Below are 20,038 nucleotides of genomic sequence, written 5' to 3'. Positions count from 1 at the left end.
ATCTGTGTACATCCATATGAAAACAGAAAATACAAGGTGTAAGGTACCAAAGAATGAAGCTGTTGGAGTAATGACTTCTTGTTAGTGTGTATCAAAACACATTACGTGCTAAAGTAGTATGAACCACAGTAATGATATGAATACCAGGGAAGCTGATTAAACATTCCAGTATATGCATTCAGTTCCTGTCTCGCAGATCAGCATGCACCCCATCAAACCAGGAATGAACAGTGCCGTGTTTACTTTGCTATATTGATAGGATTTAAAAAAAAAAAAAAAAAAAAAAAAACAAACTAAACCCACACTTACTCAAGTCTATTTTCTTTATTGTTTTGGGAAAAAAAAATCATAACGTAGTACAGGTTCTAGCCAATTACCCAGAAAGCAAACTAACTAGACCAAAAGATTTCCTTCAGCATCCACAAGATAAGTATTTTTCAGAATATAAACTAGAACATCTTTCTTACATGATCACTGAGGAAAGAATGGGGAGTTGCTGATTGGTACGGGAAGGGACTAGATTTGGTGGGGTCTTATTCATGGAAGTCAGAAGTAGATGTCAAGAACGAACTTCTGTTAGAAGGCAAAGATACCAAGTGCTGCCCTCTGACTGCACCTCACATCTTAATACCAGCAGGTTCCAAAGGTTGCATCTTTCAGGAGACCTGAAGTGCGCAGTCCCCGCCGCAGCACAAACATGCAAAACTCTGTGTCGAAGAGCCCACAGGAGCACCCAAGGGACTGCACCACACAAGTAGAGCCAGGATGAGGCCAGGAGACAGATGACAGCAGAAAGGCAAAATCAACAACCTCTAGTTCAACATCCACAATTTTTGATCACACCTTAGTACCAAAAATGTAACTAGATCTCAGTTTCACTTTACGGCTGATGGACTTTCTTCTTCCCAAGAGTGACTAGGCACATCCACACCTCGAAGCAGCAGCCCAGCAGAGCAGAGGTGCCCCAGCTTACACACCAGACGGGTCAGCACCACCGCACGGTGATCGAGTTTAACCTTCTCAAAGAGCGGATGGAAGAAGGGAGAGACTGAAGCAAGTTATAAAATGTAATACTTCTTATACTTAAACCGATGAGGCATTCCCAAAAATCAAGATGTTAAGATTGGTAAAATGAGCTGCAAGGCTTAATGCTGAGATTATTTTTACATGAAGTACATTGCCCATGGGAGTTGTAGCTTTGGGGGGAACTCCTGGCTCCCAGGTATCTCACTCAGAACAAAGTGAAATACTCCACTTTGGATCTAAAGCAGACCAAAACCAACTTTCATTTCTCTAAAAAGAAAACAAATTTTCTGTAGGAATCTTTGTTTTGTGAAAAACTTCACATTTTACAGTATTTACTCTTAGAGAAAAACACCGAGTAGTTTACCAACGAAGAAGAAAGTTACTGGTTTCTGGCCTGAGCTTTTCTACACTGGAATACCCTTAAATTTTTTTTTAAGGAGAGGGAAAAAAGTAGCTTATCTAAAATACTCTATCTCACAAGGAAAACATAATCACCCAGAACTCTGCTCCTCTGAATCCAGTATCCAGACTGTGCTCACAAACTGTTTCTAGCAGTTAACACTGATAGGAAGCTCAATTTTTCAATAAGTCTGCACTGCAGATCAACCTCATTGCCTAAGATTTACATGGAAACGCTATGCCAATAGTAAAATCTTTGCTGGCATGAAGGAGATTAATTCCACGCAAGTGTTTATGTAGATAATTATGTGGAAACAAGAAAGTGAAAGTCCAAAGCCCTACAGTATCAACAGCAGAATTCTTTCATGAAGAGTTTAATTTATATAGATATAATTAAATTTATACTGTACTAACACTCACACAACACAGCCCTGGCTGAAGGGCTATCAAACTGCCCTACGGAAACCAAACGCTGTGACGCCATGTAGTGTTCTCGGGGCTTACAAAGAAGTCTAACTAATAGGATGGTTCAGAGAAGGCAACATTACTAAATCCGTAGTTTGAAAGGAAAATCATCTCTGAAAAGCTGAACATACTCAATACAGAAAATGATGCTTTAAGAAAAGTTCATCATAAATTACATCCGACTGGAAAAAAAAGTATCACCATAAACAGTACTGTTTGTGAATGACAATGATGCTAAAACCAAGCAGTGCTGAACATGGAAGCTAAGAAATCAGCATTTCACATTTCATGTGATCATCCAAATATCATGTAATTTTTAAATACTTACATCAAAGGACCAGTTTCATCAGCTTAACAAGTCTGCCTTATACCATCAACTAGGAAATATGTTTTTAAAGTATTTGAAAGCCTGGAATTATTGGGCATTTAAAGTTATCATACTGTCCTGGTTTTGGCTGGGATAGGGTTAAATTTCTTCCTAGTGCTGTGTTTTGGATTTAATATGAGGAGAATGTTGATAACACACTGAGGTTTTAGCTGTTGCTGAGTGCCCTCCTAGTCCAAGGACAGCTCCCGTGCCTACTGACTGAGCTAGGTACACAAGATGGGAGGGGACATAATCAGGACAGCCAGCCCAGCTGGCCAGTGGGGTATTCCATACCATGTGACGTCATGCTCGGTATATGAAGGGTAGGCATGATCCAGGAAGGGCCGATCGCTACTTGGTTATCGGTCAGCGCGGGTGGCGAGCAATTGCATTGTGCATCACTCATTTTGTATATTTTATCGTTATCATTATTATTTTCCCTTTTCTGTTGTGGAAGTAAGACTGAACTGGCACATCCACATTAAGACCAAATATAGTATGGCTTTTGCTAAATAAGTAACCAGCCTACCAGCATTTGGTGAGTTTATCAAAACTAAAATATTACTGTTTTGTTAAAATAGTCATGGTGCTAGTGGAAACTGGTTGGTAAACCATCATAGTAACTAAGATAGTGACCATACCCATACTTCTGTTTTACGGGTGTGAGCACAGGGCAGGTGAGGATTCAGAGACGTATCTGTATGATTTTTAATACTGCAATATGTTTATTTGGGTGTTTAATCCCATATGACTTCTTGCTGAAGTGTTCCTAAATTCTGTGCCAGATTGAATGGGGTAGCACTGGGATATGCCACCATTGCAGATTTGTCCGGGGGGGCTCTGATTTATCCCTCTTCTTCTCCACTCGTGGTTTTCAGCACACAGAGGAATACTCTTCATCCTCCCTTCTCTTTCAAACAAAAAATTCTTATCTTTTCCCAGTCCCACAGTGAAAGCCATGGTTCTCAAACACCCCAGTTAGGGGGCAAAAATAAAAATAGACTTGTCAAGATTCACTGTAAACAGACAACCTGGCCACCTTGCTTTTACACCTGCCACCAGAAACCTCGCTCTTTTAGAGCGAATCCCTCAGAGCACCAGGCATGTCCCTAAAACACAACCAACCGTTTTCCTAAGGAACTTCATAAATAAGATGTCACTGTCACTCCTTGTCACATGGCTCATCTCACAGGAATCCAGGATAACGGGGACAGGTATTAGCAGGATAAATAACGTGGATACTACAATTTGCTTTCGTAAACACTGGACTTTAAAAAATTCACTAAAAAAAAAAACCCACTTATTATTAAATTATTTCTTAAACAGCAGAGCAGAGAGGCAGGCCAAACGTGAACAGCATAAACCCTGCAGTGCTGTGCAGAAACAGGAGAGACTGGCAGAGAGCAGGAGGTTGTTAGTCTACAAGCCAGATAATTAACTGTGCATTTGAATGGTAGTTTGCAGGCGTACAAAGATGAATGGAAATGTCCCAACTGGAAACTAATGAGAAAAAAAACCAACCTGGCACCCAGCGCAGTGTGTTTATGTCTTTACCTATAAAGAGGCACTCAGGCAACTGCGCTGTATTCCTCTGAAGGCGATTATTAACTACCGTTTATGTCCCCAGTAAATAAAGGCTTTCATCATGATCTGTAAACTTTAAATGTTTTATCTTTAGTAAGAGTTTTTAGTATTTGATCAATAGCTTGGAAAGAGCAATTTATAAGTCCAAGTTTAACAGTGTGGTGACCATTTGAATGTCAACTTCCAAAAGATTTTAAAAGGGGAATTGAAAAACAGGTAACTACTTCACCCCTCTTAGAGAGTATAAAAAGTAAGTATAATCAAATATAAACCAGTACTGTTTTGTTCCCCATAAGGAATAGTACATAATATAGACATTCTGCTTTGTAGAAGTTCTTTTGCACATCTGGCTTTGCTGTTGTGTTAAAATTTAGCAATCTAGGTAATTTGAGTATGTAACTCTGAATAAAAAGTATTTCTGAGGCCACTGACGTACTACTTGACATGAAGTTTCAAATCCATAGTGTTCCAAGCCTCTTCAAATAACAAACAACTAGAACAGCAAGAATTCTACCTTGCATTTTGCTTTCAGAAGAAGAAAAAGTCTTTATTATGAAAGAAGTAGATTCACCCTATTATGACCTATCTGTGCTACCACTGTGCCAAGGAGCTGTATTCAGAGGCCCAGAGCGCTTTGCCATGGCACCACCCCAAACAATTGATAATCAAAGAGTGGAAGTAGAGATGTCACCTGTGAAGACAAGCTTAGTCTAACAAACTTCAGGTTCACTCTCTGCCTTCAAGTTCACACCAGTAAATTTCTTTCTCAAAGGTGTAAGTTTATATAAAATATATAAGTAATGTAATAAACTTTTAAACCAATATCCAAACCTTTAAAACAGTAAAGAAAAGTGACACAGGACTAGATGATAATCTTCAAAGAAAACAGTATATTCACTAAGATAAATAAATAGCCTGCAGCATTTAGGAAATGCTGATTTTCCATCTTAGGGACAGGCACATTAAACAGTGTCTATCATTTCCCATTAATACTTTATATTATATAGGTTTGTTACATTATATTCTATGTATTTTTAATATATATTATATTAAGGCCACATTTTTGCAGATGTTGGATCTTTCATTATTGTTACGTTGTCAGGGAAGCAGAGGAAAAGGTGTTCTGTCCCCACAGCAAGGACAGCTGAGGGCAGGGAAGGTGCAGAGATGATGCCCCTGTTAAGCAAAGCTAACACCAAATTATTTGAGGTCAATTAGTTGAACTGTTTGGGTAAGGAAGGTCCCAGGCTTCAGGGTAGAACCTGACTTCAGAAGCATTCCCTTAAGTAATCCTGGGCAGATATATTTTCTGCATCTTTAAACTTCCACAGATGAGGTATTTACCCATTTCTTGTAAAAACAACTATGAAGAAACTTTGCAGATACTGATCTGTATTTTACACAAACTGAAAATAACTTTAAAAGAGTCTAAGTTTGTGATTTTACCAAAAAAGGAAGTAAGTACTACTACATAAATATTAACTTAGGAATTTTTATTTTAAACTTTCTTTTTAATTGAATATATTTATTTTAATGAAATTTCTATGTACAAAAAAGTACTTGCATACCTTAAAAAACCCTTTTTAATTCAAATTGACCAAGTCAGAGACAATACATAGGTAAATCAAGAGACACTGCTGTAACAGACTTCAAACCAAAGTGTGACAAAGGATAGGTGTCGGCTAGGTGAGTACAGGAAATGTTATCTAAATGGCATTTTCTTCTTTTTAAGACGTGAACATCCCTACAACAGATCTTCAGACCTCATTGCTGAGGGACAAAATTTCTAAATAGATGCCATTTTCCAGTATTACATTCTATACATCCACCAATAACTAGGAAAAGCCTCATGTATTCCAGAAAGCAGAAAAAATCCCAGCAAACCAGCACTGTCACGTCTGTGGAAACTGTAAACATGTCTGTTTACAGTGATGGTTCATCAATTTGGTACAGAGAAGCTTTATGCAAAAGGAGGTTCACATACCTTGGTTTCCTTGTTGTTTTCCCTTTTAATTTACGAAAGTATAACAGAAATAAATCTTTTATTTTCTCCTTGCAATCATTCAATATTAAAGTTAAAAACAAATCCTAAAGTTCTGATTTCTATGAAAAGTATCATAGAAGGCAGAAACATGTTAAAACAAATTATAATGACCTCGTGTTCTTGTCTTTGTAGGCTTTCATATCGGACTGGTCAAGACACGGCTAATTGCGACACATGCAGGAACAGTGCATGTATTATCTATAGGTAGGTTAAAAATACTAATATTCCCGCTTTTTCCTGGGTGAAAGTAATGATTTATTCACTAATGAGAGATCAATTGTTAGCCCTGATTTTTCAATAACACGAAAACAGCTTAAAAGCAGAAAATAAATTTAATATCACTAAACTAATTAAATCCAACAGACAGCTGTTTCCAAGCCTAAAATTTTCAGTACAAAAAAATAGATTACTATGGTCAGTACTAGTGCTCTAGCTTTTGGATGTGAATTGTTACAAGGTGTGAGCTTCATTTTCACATAGCTAGAGATATTTAGCATTTTCGGTCCAACAAGTCAACATACTTCAAATTTCTATAGCAGTAACAACTGGACTCTGAAAGTGATTTTGACAGAGAGGCTTTATAGCAAAGAGAACCAGATTCAATCTAGACAGTTTTATCAGTAAATACTGCTACCCAGGCTTTTATGTACTTTCACATTAGTGAAAAAGTTTTAAGACAAATAGGTCCTGCCCAACACGAACAGCACCACTAACTTGTTTAAACCAGACATCTGCAGTCTACACGCAACACACAAGCGAGGACTTGCTGTACGTGTTCAACAGCTCCTTTAGCAGACCTGCTGTGAAGGTTTGCTCATTACAGTCCAACAGATAAAAAATTACAAACTGCTTAAAGGTTGTGTTAAAGATTGTCTATACTTGCTACAATCTCTCCTTCAGAAGGAAATACTTGGAGTTTACTCAGTAGAAACAGATCAGGTGCAAATGGTGAAAGGATACCGCTTCTTATTTCTCTAAAGCAGAAGTTCCCCTCCTAAAAGCCGAGGTTCCCTTCCTAAAGTTTATCAGCTGAGACCCCCATTTTGGGAGGTACTATATTATAGTGAAGGAATAACAGATAGGCAGTGGGCATGATATGAAGAGTCTGATGATGTGTTTCATACCAACAACTTAATTGTCCTCTTCCATTAGTCTTAAAAAAACAACTGAATATTTTCATGCATTGCAGGTAAGATGAGAACAAATGCATCTCACTATCAGAGAATTTCAGAAAATCAGGCAATATAGTACAGATGAAAATGTATAAAGATTACTGTTGATTACAGTAAAGATGCAAACTAAAATGAAGGTACAAATGTTGGCAGGGTCTGAAAAGGATTTCCCCCTTTGCCCCCTAATTCTCCACTTGGTCTCTGATTTAGGCAGAAGACCTGGAGCTATTTATACATTCTCTCCTAGCTGCCTAGAAGTGAAGGAAAAAAGGATGAAAAACTTCAACTCCATCTTTTCTGCTTACTAGCTAACTAGAAGAGGGAACAATGCCGTTTCATGCAGGGGAAGGAACTAATTAATTTATCCTTCCTTTAGAACAATGTTTAGAAGCATATAAAGCCTCCCTGCCTCCCTTTTTCTGAGCTCACCCCCATGCTATTTCTTGCTCAGGGCAATCTGGGAAGGTACAACATAGCGCATTCCTATCAGGGAAACTATTTTTGTTTTGTTAGCTAAAAAAAAAAAAATCTCAGTGGAAATTTTTTTAAATCTTGATTCCTAGTCAGCAGATTTAAAGTTAAGGAACCTTCCAGTTTCTACCTCTTACACTCACAGCAAATGAAACGAGTCCAGAGACACAGATTTGAAGTGCTTCCCTACCAACAGACTAGCAGTGTAGCAGGTCTAGCTTGTCAGTATTTCCCACCAGAACAGCCATTTGGACTGAAGCTATCGATGCTGGGCATTCGCCTAAAGCAATGTTTCCAGGGGAAGTTTTAGCAAAAATCAGCTCGGCTTTTTGACAGATTAGGAGAATATATGCTGCAGGCAAGAAGTCGAAAACCAGAAGACAGTGCAAAACAGGGAACTATGAGAAGACTGAATTACTAAGACAAAGTAAGTAGCCAGAAGGGATAAAAGAGAAATCCATTGATAAAACTACCACTAAGACAGATTGCCTTGTAGGAGCTTCTGGTCTTCCGCAAGTCAAATACAGCACTGAAACCTCTGAAGGAAGTGCAGCATTTCATTAGTAAGGATGCTAAAGTTACTCTTAAACCTAGATCCAGTGATACGCGCCGCACCTTTGCAAAGGGTTTGCATGACAAGTGCCGCATAGAGTTACATGATTTCCTTTAAGACAAAACACCTTTTAGGAACAGAAATTAAAACTCAGATTAAACCACTCAAGATGCACTGAAAACCTCTGAGAGCACTGGACCCTGCAAGCTGTCAGTAAATGTCAAATGTCAGATCATCCTGGCTGACCTCCGGCGTGTTCCACAGACTGCTTTTGCAACATGCTCCTATTTTGGACCCTCCTCAGTCCTGAGCTCTTTCACCCAAGCAGTAGATAGGGGAGAGCTAAGAAAAATATAACCAACGCCCTTATGGGACAAATCAATAATTTCAAGAGAAAACCTTAACTTTTCCATAATTGATGTGTTTGGGTTTTTTTTTAAATATGATTCAATTTTGAACACAGTAACATTAAAAAATATATTCAGAGCTCTTTCAAACCTTTATTTTTAAACTGCAGTGAAACAGCATCTTAGAGAAACAATTTAAGTTGCCCTACTGACTACCCGACTGCATCCTGTAGTGTCAAGTATAGCACAGATGAGATGCTAGAATGCAGAAACAATCAATATAATTAAATTTTTCCTCTCAAGATAACTTTTTAGAATACTAATATGATGTAGCACAAAAGCTAGAGACAGTGTAGTATCAAAAATGCTGATACTGTTAGTAAACATTCTAAGAATAGATTTTTGAGAATACAATTATTTTGCATATGGAACTTGCATTTTTTGCTAAGGTTCCAAATCTATTTTTATTATTTTGTCTTTATATTGTTAAGAATATATACTTCTTAGTATTAAAGAAAAAAGGAAAACCAGGTTACTTTCTCTTTTTTTTTTTAATAAATAGGAAACTGATCAAACATTAAATACTATTAAAAAGAGAAGGTACCAAAAACTTAAACTGCTCTAGAAATCAATAGGAAAAGAAATACATCTAAATTTGATTCCCCATTTCCCTCAAAATTCTACTTATTTCTGCTATGAGAAATATGCTCAAGAACTTGACAGAAGTTTCAGACACAGGGGTCAGACACCTTCTTCCATCGCACGAGATGGGCCATGCTAACTGCATCCCCCTACTGCAGCACACACCAATTCACCGCTTCCACTCCCAATTAAATATCCATTTAGCTGCTACTCGGAAGAGGGGGAAAGGCTTGAGTCATCACCCCAAAGGTTTCGCCAGCCTTCGGTGGCCAGGCTTCTGGTAAGGACAGGATCAGTTGTGCTGCGTCTTACGGAGCTCTAGGCTCAAACACAGCAGGGAAACTTTTATTGGGCAACACCATCACTATAGGTTTTAAAGCCTGAATGTAAAGTCCCAACTCCATAGCAGTAGTCTAAAACAGTCAGTAAAAAGTATTCAGCGTCGTGTCTTTATAGTAATTTCAGGCAGTATTTAAAATAGTAGTAAAAAAATGTGATTAAGTAGTAAAAATAAACAACCATTTTATCAAATGTTAATCTGTGTCAAATATTAATCTATTCCATTAGCGTCGGTATCTCATAAACCGAGGTCACAAACAGTTTCAAAAGCATCTTCTACAAACTAAAAGACAAATTTACAAACAAAAGACAAACTTTTACATCTTTTACAAATTCATGTAGATTCACCATTGAAAATTTTAAGGATAGAAAATAAGTTTTATTAGGGTATATTGTCTGGATAAAGTCAACTTAAATATTGAAGTCTAGCAAAATCTTGCTATTACAAAGAAATTGCATTGATATGCAGAATCTGTACCAATTCTATAACACCCAAAACCCACGTGGACTAAATCTTCACAGCCTGTTTTATTCTGCGATTATCTTTTAGTGGACCTGCCCTTTCCGCTCCTGTTTAAATTACCATCCCATGTGAATTTTAATCCTTGAACAGAAATCTATAGAAAATTAGTCTTCTGTTTAATATTTTGTGCATTATTCTAAGGCCTTTATCGTGAATTATTTCTGTGAAGAAGCATCTTGAAGAATTCAGCTAGACTTCCCTTGAGTCACAAAGGTCAGAAGTACTCAATAGCTTTTAGAAGGCTGCTTTAGCTTCTGGAAGTCAACTTTTTACTGGATCAAATCACTAGCCAATTCCTGCATAGGGGGAACAAACAAACTTAAATCAAGCCTACACTATTGTAGTTGTTAGAGGAAGAAAAATTACTCAAAGCTCTGTCAACTATGAATTTGGCTACTTTTTACTTCTTTGAAATTCTGAATTAATATGTGCTGTATGTATGCTTTTCAGTATTTAATTTTGTCTTTGATATTGAAGTTCTTCTAAGGTGCACTCCAACTATTCAACAGAAAATATATTAATAGAATCTATGAAATTTATCTCTCAATACAACAGTGGCAAATGAAACAGATTAAAATCATGGTGATACAAATTAACTAGCTAGCACAGAGCCCACATGGAAGTAGTTCACTTGTAAAGGGTAGATATAGTGATAATTATTAAAATTAATAAATATGGCAATACAAAGTGAAAATAAGACAAGTAGACATAAATTCCTAAGATATCATCAGTATAGCAAAATCAGGTAACTAAATGATGAGAATAGCGATTTTCATCATCTTTTTTATTTCCTACCCACATTAATTAACTTACATTCTTTGTCATCTTATCTCTAAACTGTAAGATGTTTAGTAGGAAAAAATGGCTCTTAGTGGCTTGCTAACGCTGACAGTGCTTTGGATCCTTGGCATTTGTGATTTTCAGGTTGAAATAGGAAATTTAACAGAGATTGCTTAAAAGTGTATTAAGCTAATTTTCGAGTGATTAGTGCTTATCTGGATCCCGTTCTTCCAAGATGTGGCACGCACTAATGCCATGTCATCCAATTATTGTGACCCAGAAGGAGACACTATGATACTCTTTTAATTCCTGCTTCGCCTAGCCTACTTAAATGCAAAAAGTTAAGCCGCTCTACAAATGCTTGCAGGATTTGGGCCTTAACATTACAAACTAAGTAATAAAAAGGTAAACAGAAGGGGTGTCGACTGAAATGACAAAGGCTCAGGTTGCGTAGAAGGAGGAGAGTTTTCCCTTGAGGCAGAAAGCAGGGGGACAGGCTGCCCAGAGCCTGTGCAGGCTCCGTCCTTGGAGGTTTCAAGGGACAAGTGGATAAAGCCCTCAGCAACCCAGTCCTGAACCTGAATTATTCTGATTCGGCAATCTTACAAGTAACCAACATATCCAATCATTAGCGTCTAATGTCTTAAAATGATTCATGTTAATAACGTGTGACTGTGTTAGAAAAGAAGACACCCCATCCATATTTCTAAGCTTGTTGCTAGATACCCTCCCCCAGTCCATATGTTTAAAACCAAATGGTTATGACTCCTCAAATTGTTTTCAATCCCTTATACAGCAACAAAATTAGAAAAAGTTCACTCTACTGCCAGCATGCAGAAAATAAACTCATTAACATATATTCTCAAAATCATTGCAAAAAATGAAGCCAAAACCAGAAAATCCACCACACCGATCTCTAATCCACAGTGCTAGGATTTAGAAGATGGGATTAGCCAGAAAGAAGCAGCCTGAGCAAGTCAGCCACCTTGTATGCATGCCTTGAGATGTCCAAGTTGTCCACCTTGGTTCTACATCACCCCCTTTGTCATACAATGGGCCCTATGTACATAGTTACAACACCTCTTGAAAGCACTAGATTTCACCCACACACATTATATAGCACGTGCACACACAGGCATATTGTGTGCCACACAAACCCCAAAGCACCTCTGAAATGTTCTCAGGACCTCCAAGAATGGCTGGACGCCAAACAAACCCTGCGTTGATCAGTGCACCGTGAGTGCTCAATTAGAAACTTAGGCAGTTCTTTACTCCTCTCTCCTAAGGGCTTCAGGCACCTAGCACATAGTCCTTCACTGATGAGCAGCTGTTCAATATATTTTGTTTCTGTTTGTTTCCTGAATACAATTCAAATTCTGCACAGAAAATAGTTTTGTTCCAAGTTTGTACTGGGGTACTCGTTACTACGGTATGCAAGCCCTCATTGTTTTCCCAACACAGTAACTCCATTTCACAAACCCAAAAAGCAAAGGCTGGGGGACCCTAAGCCCAAAGCAAACCAAACAGAAAAACCTCATGGAGGTTCCTGCTGACTTCAATTCCAAAAATCAACAGTTGTGTATAAAAATAGTTTTCAAGGCAGCATTCAGCTGCCCTCGTGTTACCCTCTACCAGAATACCTATTACAGACAAAATTTTACTGCTTATAGTTGTTCACAGAAACAGCCTATCTATTTGCACTGGAGTTTCACGCACAGGAAAAATTTAAGTCAGGCATTGAACTTGGAGAAACTCCAACCCAGTGTTCCAAATTTGGCAATATTGTAGGTAAGTGAACCTTTAGTATGTCCTAATCAGATGTGTCAGGCAAATGTTTGTGGTGCTAGCATTATATAACATTTAGATTCATGTCTTGTTTTTGTAGGGCTTATTCACAATCGTCAGTCTATTGAAAAATACTATTATTTCATCTAAGGAAAAATGCTTCTGAAGCGATTAATTATAATCTCCATCATGCATAATGCTAGAAGAACATACAGTCCTCACTAATTAAGTTTATGGAGTTATCATGGGGAGGCTTAAAGAAGAGACCAAACCAGACAAAGTTTGAAAGTGAAAAGAGCCACAAGGCATAGAGAATATTTCAAGAAAAGGTCATTTGGAGAGGAAACCTATAGATACTTAGGATACAAAAATAGCACTAAGCAAAACCAAATTGTCAGAGCTGTGACAGGTGACAAAATCAAGTTCACGAATGCAAGAATTGGAAAGATCTGCAGCTCTGTAACAAAAATATAAAGAAGTCATACAAATATGTAACACTCGCTGAATTTAATAGTATTTCATATGTTCAATATAAAGTTAAAGACCAAAAATAAAGTCAGCTATAGCTAATTTAGAAAGATAGGTGAAAAATTACGGAATAAGGATTTTGTCTTATTACTGCAGCAAACAGGTACACACTAAAACCTAAGTTTGCAAGCAAACAAATAGTTTGCCTGAAAGGAATGGTTACATTAAAAAGCTACAAAGCTAGATAAATTGATCTTGATAAACAACAATCAACTATTATGCAAAATTTACAGTTCTAAATGCTGAAATAATATGAATGTTTTCATCCATCCTCTTTATACTCTTCTGAAGCAAAATATTTCATTTTGATGTAAATAGATGAAAGACAGCCTGAACTGTGCTGCAAATGGTTTTATGCAGTAGAAAATGACAGTAACATGGTTTTTGTCATATGGACTAGAATGAAGATGTTTTTTCTCTTGAGATCTATCTTTAATAGAAATTGATTATGAAAAATTCTGTTCAGCAAGGTTTTTTTAAAAATAATTTATCTTTTACCTCAATTTCAAGTAGCTCTTAAGAGAGCTCCCCTTCAAGAATAACATTTTGAAAGAAGTAAAAATGAGCTCTGCCAATGCCAGAGCTGAAATGTCTTTTTTTTTCCCCCTCAAAATTTATACTGAGAAACAAACCAACGATAATATATGCCAAATTCTGCACAGATTTGCATGCCACTTTAAATGAGATTTAGAGAGCTCTTGGAGAAGAATCTATTTCATGCTGAGATTCTCTCACTGTATTACTGAAGGCATTTATATGGTGGGGAATTCACAATCAACCAATATCGCAATCTTACCACAAAATTAATGCCACAGTTATCTAATCAACTGCTTTTTACTAGCTAAACTACATCAAGAACATGTTACCAAGTTGAAGACGGTGTTGTTCTTTCATTAACAAGGATGGATATTAGATTAATCAGTAGGCTTGCAGTGTGCTTCTGCAGTAACAGGATACCCAACACAGCTGTCTTCTGCAAATTCAGTATTCATAGGTATAGTTCTAGCATATAGCTGAAATTTTAAAAATTATCTTCTTCAATCTGGAATGTCTTTTTACTGCTTAACAACATGGAGGTGGGGAAAATATTTTGAATATTCAAACTCTTTCCTAATGTATTTCTCTCCTCCACTATTAGAAAGTTTATCCAAATCGCTCCAAATCACTGAAATGCTGACACTTTTGCTCAGAATGTATTTAATGGTTAAACTAGGCACAGCCAGATGCACAACCAACCAAACACCAAACCAGGCACAGCCAGATGCAAAAAAAGACCTTACACCTTTCCAGGGCTTCACTGGAAGTCCTTATAGACAGACTCTTCAGCTCTTCGAAAAACCAAAGCACAAAAATATCCCAAACTTCTCTTAGCATCTTTGATTCCCTCTCCTCCACCCTAAGAGGAAAATAAAATCCACCTAAATCAGCAGACAGTGTTAGATGGTATTAGGCACTCAATTCGCAAAGGCTGTGGCACTGAAGTCCACCAGAATTTCCCGTGACTTCTGTTATTCCAGCTTACTTGGAGAATTTCCTCTGAAATGATTTCTGGTGTTTTGTACTGCATACTTGCATGCATTCAAGGTGGGGTGCCGCTCTCCTTAAGCTAGACAGGAATAGTAGTAACAAAAGTTTTAAAATCTCTTTTTAGATGAACTACACTAGGGGCATGAGGCCTGAAAAAGTAGACCTAACTTCTCTAGTCATTTACGCCAAACAAGCAATGGCAGAAATAACTCAGAAAACATATTTAATACTTATTAAAAGTGAACTGATGTCCAGGAACAATAACTTTGTATTCATGCAATGCTGAAGTAGCAAAGGTAGTCAGTGGAGAGCCCAAGAAACCTCAGCAGTAGAGGTGAAAGGGCAACCTCTCAAGTGCCCCAACAGATGCATTCACACACAATCTTCACCTCAATCATTAACTGTTGGGTTTAAAATATCAAGCAAAAGGTAGGGAAGAAATAAATTAACCCCAGTGTCTAAATTCCCTTAATTTCACCCTGTCTTCTCAATCCTCTGATATCCAGGTGCCACATTGCAGTGTAACGCACAAGACAGGATGAAAAGACTCGGTGCAGAACTTGTCCACAAGCTGCTGTACCAAATGCAGCTGAAACCATCAAGTTTCAGGGTATTTCTAAGTGGCCTAGATTCGGTTTCGAGTATCAGACAGAACTAACCTTTTGCTGAAGTTTATAATGTGGTCCCTTTGTTTTATAAGGTGAACTTGAAATGATCTGTAGCACACTGTTGAAATAAGGGTTATAATTTCCATCTTTATTATGTTTCTTAATTGCTGGCAGGATTTTGTAGCCAACACAGTGTTTCGAATTCAGAAGGTGTACTTTAGAGCTTCAGTATACTTTTTGTATGCAAGCTTACAGTTTAAATGGGTATTTCCCTTATTTCTATTAAATTTTAGTAGCAATGGAACAAGCAAGTATACACGAGCCACTACTGAAACACGTTCTTTCATTTTACCTATTTTACCTAGAGATCTGGTCAGCTAAATAAAGGGATCCACACCATTAGATGTTTTTGTCTCAGCAGTCATTTACAGCAGGGGCCAAGTAGATTTTATGTTGTTATCCTCATTATAGGACTAAGTTTATGTTGCCAGCATATGCTAAAGGGTTGCACTGAAAAAGAGAATTGGTTTTTAATTTATTTATTTTTTCCACATGTGTATAAGAGTATATACATATGACAGCAGTTTGGTGAAATTAATCTAACTCATGGTAAAACTTGCAAGAGACACCTAAGGTAAAGAAATTGCCATGACAGCCTTGTCGCTTGTGGCCAGCTCATCAGCTTTTCTCAAAAGCACAAGGATGCACATGCCTGGCTGCCCCCCTAAGCTCCCAGAGCATGCGGACAGGAGGGAGAACTGAGCCTGGGAGCCCTCTGAAAGAGCATTTCTCCACAGAGATGAGGGAAAAAGTAGTATTTCTAGTTTTCAATCAGTTCACAGCACTTCTACCAAAATCCTCAAGGCCCTCCTAAACAGGAAGAAGTTTGCACAATCTCATTCCTATTTCTCTTTTGCAGTATGTCCTTTTTTGACCTTCCTCTTCCCCCCATCCCTTTCACTTCTAGTGCAAGAAATGTGGAGATCTGATTTAAACATTTATTTTGTATTTGAATTTCATAAATTAAGCACTTGTACATTGGTGTCAGATGTTGGCTAATTGAAATCTTTGTTATCATAATTAGTAACTAATTGCTTTTTTCTTGCCATTTTTAGTGTGGAATTGGATTTTAAGCAGCAAGAAGATAAACTACAGCCAGTTTTGAGAAAACTTCATCCTATTGAGGAAACTCAGGTTGCACCTTTGCCTTATTCTCAGGAGAGCTACTCCTCCACTCCCAAGCAAAAATCCAAAACTGAATCAAAAAAGCATGGAAGATGGAAACTCTGGTTCCTTTAACGCAAGTCCATCACATGTGGAGTTCAAGGCCTTCTTTGAAAAATATTTGGAGTTCTATCAATCATCTATAACAGGATCTTGGTAGACTGATCAGTGTTACCGGCCAATGTAGTTCTGACCATGCTGGCAGCATTCAGTTCTCACCATATGTACCAAAAAGGCCTTTGTACCTATAAAGTAATGTCCAGAAGCAAGGCGTGAGATAATACCTTGCCAACTTTTATTTGCAGTTCACCAATGTGGGATGTAAAACCTGAATCAAAATTTGTACAAAGATGGAAAGTAAAACTATTTCCCCCCCTTAGATCTGAAAGCGTCACATTCTAACCTGTTAAATTGTAGGCTGTCATCCTGTACACAGCTAAATATCACTATTGTTTTAAAGCCTTTTGGGGGTTTGGTTTATTGTCTTTAAACAACAACAAGGGGGAAAAAAAAAGCAAGCAAGCTTTATGTTTGCAATGGTCTTCAGTTTTACAAATCCATGTTGATCGGGGAGTGCAGTTTTCAGCACATATATCCTGGACAAAGCACAATTTTTCACATGGTCCAAGACCATGAATAATCTCTAAGATGTGACTATATGTATATTTGCCTTCATGCGATGTAGACTTCAACCAAGCTATCACATTTCGACAACGCACCGTCATTTCTAATTTAGCTATGTCCTCATCTCCAGACGAACAAGTTTGCTGCTCATCTCCAGCGGTGAGCAGCTAGAAACCTCCCGAAGTCAGGACAAGCCTTTAACCACACCAAGCTGACACGGTCAAGGTTAGGGGACAATCATCTGTCCTAGATCTCACTTCTAGTCTTTTGGTACCCAGAACGTCTAAATGACACATTCTGGCACAGGAAAAAAAAAACCAACCCCACAAACAGAACAGTCAAAAGCTCTACGGATTGTTGGCATTTGCCATAATTTAGTATCTTTTTGTAACGCAGTCTTTGGAAAACCTTTACACTATTGCAGAAGGCACCAGAAAATTTATAGCATGCATCACACTTTGAAACCTGTTTGGAAGGAGCAGTAATTTTAAATGCTATCTATTTACTAAGCTTCTCAGATGGGTTTCACACCATATTATAATTTATATCTCAATCTATTAATTGTACTTGCTAACCAACACACTTAGGGAAGATATGTTAATCAATTTTTTCCCTTTTTTTTTTAAATGACACTTAAAATTTTGCTCTGAATTATAAACTGCAACTTTTTCCTTTACATATTTGCTATTGTCATTAAAGTTGCATCCAGAATGACCGTTTGTGGAAAAATTTCTCATGCTAGAAGAGGCCAGGGAGTGGGAATCTTCTTGTCTTCTTTTTTTCTTTAAGGATTTAAGATAATTTGAGTCATACAGTGTCATGTGACAAATTGGTTTACTAAGAATTGGTTTGAAATTGCATAACCTGCAGCATCCGTAAGATACAAATTCTTCAGCCTTTAGGTGGAAGAAATGTGATCATTAGCAGAAGAGTTTGCACATACTAAAAAATTGGAAGTGTTTTCATTTATACTATTATTCCTCTGCATCAAATGCATTACTGCAAGAAAACTTGAGGAAAATAACTTTTTTTTCCCCTCCCCAAAGCAAAGAGCAAGAAAAGGAAGTTAAAATGGGAACAGAAATGCAGAAGATGTCTGTGTCCACCTCAAAATGAATTTCAGCATGCTTTAATGAAAAAAGTCACCTTTGCAGTGAAACTTCAAGAGGGCTACGAGTTCTTGCACATAAGCAAAGAATATCCTGAAATACTTCTGTGAAAGCTGAAGGATTAGAAAAGGTGATCCTGTGTAACCAGGAAGGAAGTGCAATTGTTTCATGTAGAAAAAATATGTTTCATGTATTTTATACCGTTTTTAATTGAAAATATAAAACTGTTTACAAGACAGTCCACCCTACGTGTTTTAGAAACTCAAGTATTTCCAAACAAGAAAATATTTTTTTCCTAAACAGAAAGAAATATCAAATACAGACATAACAAGAAAAATACAACCGTATTCAGCATTATTTTAAAATAGTGTTAATAATTAATGAGCTCATCCATGCTAACATGCCTAGTGTTTGAGTCTTTTTTAAAGAAATTAAATCAAGCATTTCTCAATGGCAATCAATTACAAATCGTTAGTGTCACTGAATCAGTAGCTTTTCCCATAAACCTATTCTAAACGTTCTAGTGTGCAGGGACTCTGACACAAAACTGAACTCTTTTTATGTGCGGTTACTGACTTATACAGAGACCAGTATTCTGTAATCATTTAAAATGGCAGAGGAAAATTAACTGGTGAAACATGTAAGAGCTAAAAGTGGAAGTTCTCACGGCGTGTTCTGTACATGTCCAGGCTATTTTCTTAAGAAGTTGCAAATTTTTAATTTTTTACATTTTTTTAAAACTGGAAAAGCTAACATACATATAGTCTTGCTTAAAATTACATATTGTGTTATACCGTACCATACAATGTAATTTGTAATAAAATGTTTTTGCAAGTGTGTAAAATGTATCATATTGTATTACATTTAGAATCACTCAGGCTCAGGTTAGATAGACACTGAGAGAAAAACCTAATTCTTTAGAGCTTTTAGTTAAATGTGACTGACAAAGCTATTTTCACCCTAATGTAGAAGATCTTATAAAATGCAGGTATGAAGTTATAACAAAGAAAATGCATCTTTACTTTCAATGTGGCACATAACATAGTTTTGCTGAATTCACTGACAATACCATGCACTTTCATACACTAATTTGCTATATGCACTTCTCCCTCTCTATCATGCTTAAAAATACTTTTTAGTCAATAAATACTGCAGCGATTTTATATTACTTGCTATTTTCTGAATCCGTATAATTTCCATTAAGCAACACCTACACCTTCTTTGTTTTAGGACTACTAGGAAACACTATTCATGTGAATATCACTTGTTTTCTTATAGAAAAAAAGTAACTGTAAAAATAGTTTAAAAATCAGGATAAACTGAAAAAAATAATGATTAAAACTGAAAAATCCTACCATCGGTACAAAGTGTTTGCTTTTTCTTGCTCAAGATGCAAAACCACCATCTATGCCTTTAATTTCACTGGTTTAGAGGTTACTCACTTTTTGAAAATCAAATAGGTTCATTTTTCACGAACACTTTAAAATCAAGTACGCTGTTAGATTATACCATTTCTTTAGCATCTGTATAATAGCACGCATTATATTTTACTACTGGAATTTGTTAACTGGATTGCCACTAAAATATAACTGCTATACTGACCCAAGTCTGTTCTAGAAGAATGAAATGGACTGCATGAAACCATTTTTAGTATTATTTCAGCATCCATAAAATATAACTGTGGCTTATTAAAACAACTGGAGTGCTAGAAATTTGCTGTCGATTTGTTTAGGTGAATGCAGTTTGTTCCGATAAGCATTGGCAGGGCATACTCCGTACCCATTCGCTGCACCGGCGATACTACATTTTACAACATAAAAAAGCTCAGTGTTAGTGATAGAACAAAATCATGACCATCATTCAAATACCACTTCAGTTTTTGTGAAATTAGTTTGCAATACATAATTTCAAATGTTTTTTA

The 20,038-nt window shown here is 37.0% G+C and overlaps 2 protein-coding genes across 3 annotated transcripts in view; one reads left to right on the top strand and one right to left on the bottom strand.

Moving 5' to 3' along the window:
- INSYN2A (inhibitory synaptic factor 2A) overlaps positions 1-16,459 on the top strand; it is a 32,299-nt gene extending 15,840 nt beyond the window's left edge. The window contains exons 2-3 of the mRNA XM_075155287.1: positions 6,018-6,089; positions 16,276-16,459. Of these exons, the coding sequence (XP_075011388.1) occupies positions 6,018-6,089; positions 16,276-16,459 (256 nt within the window). The remainder of the gene's footprint in view (positions 1-6,017; positions 6,090-16,275) is intronic.
- Positions 1-20,038, bottom strand: part of DOCK1 (dedicator of cytokinesis 1) — a 321,757-nt gene that overhangs the window by 191,840 nt on the left and 109,879 nt on the right. The window lies entirely within an intron of this gene.

Source organism: Calonectris borealis, chromosome 7 (genome assembly GCF_964195595.1).
Source record: "Calonectris borealis chromosome 7, bCalBor7.hap1.2, whole genome shotgun sequence".
Classification (NCBI taxonomy): domain Eukaryota; kingdom Metazoa; phylum Chordata; class Aves; order Procellariiformes; family Procellariidae; genus Calonectris; species Calonectris borealis.
Note: the sequence above shows the minus strand (reverse complement) of the source record. Positions and strands in the feature narration are given on the sequence as shown.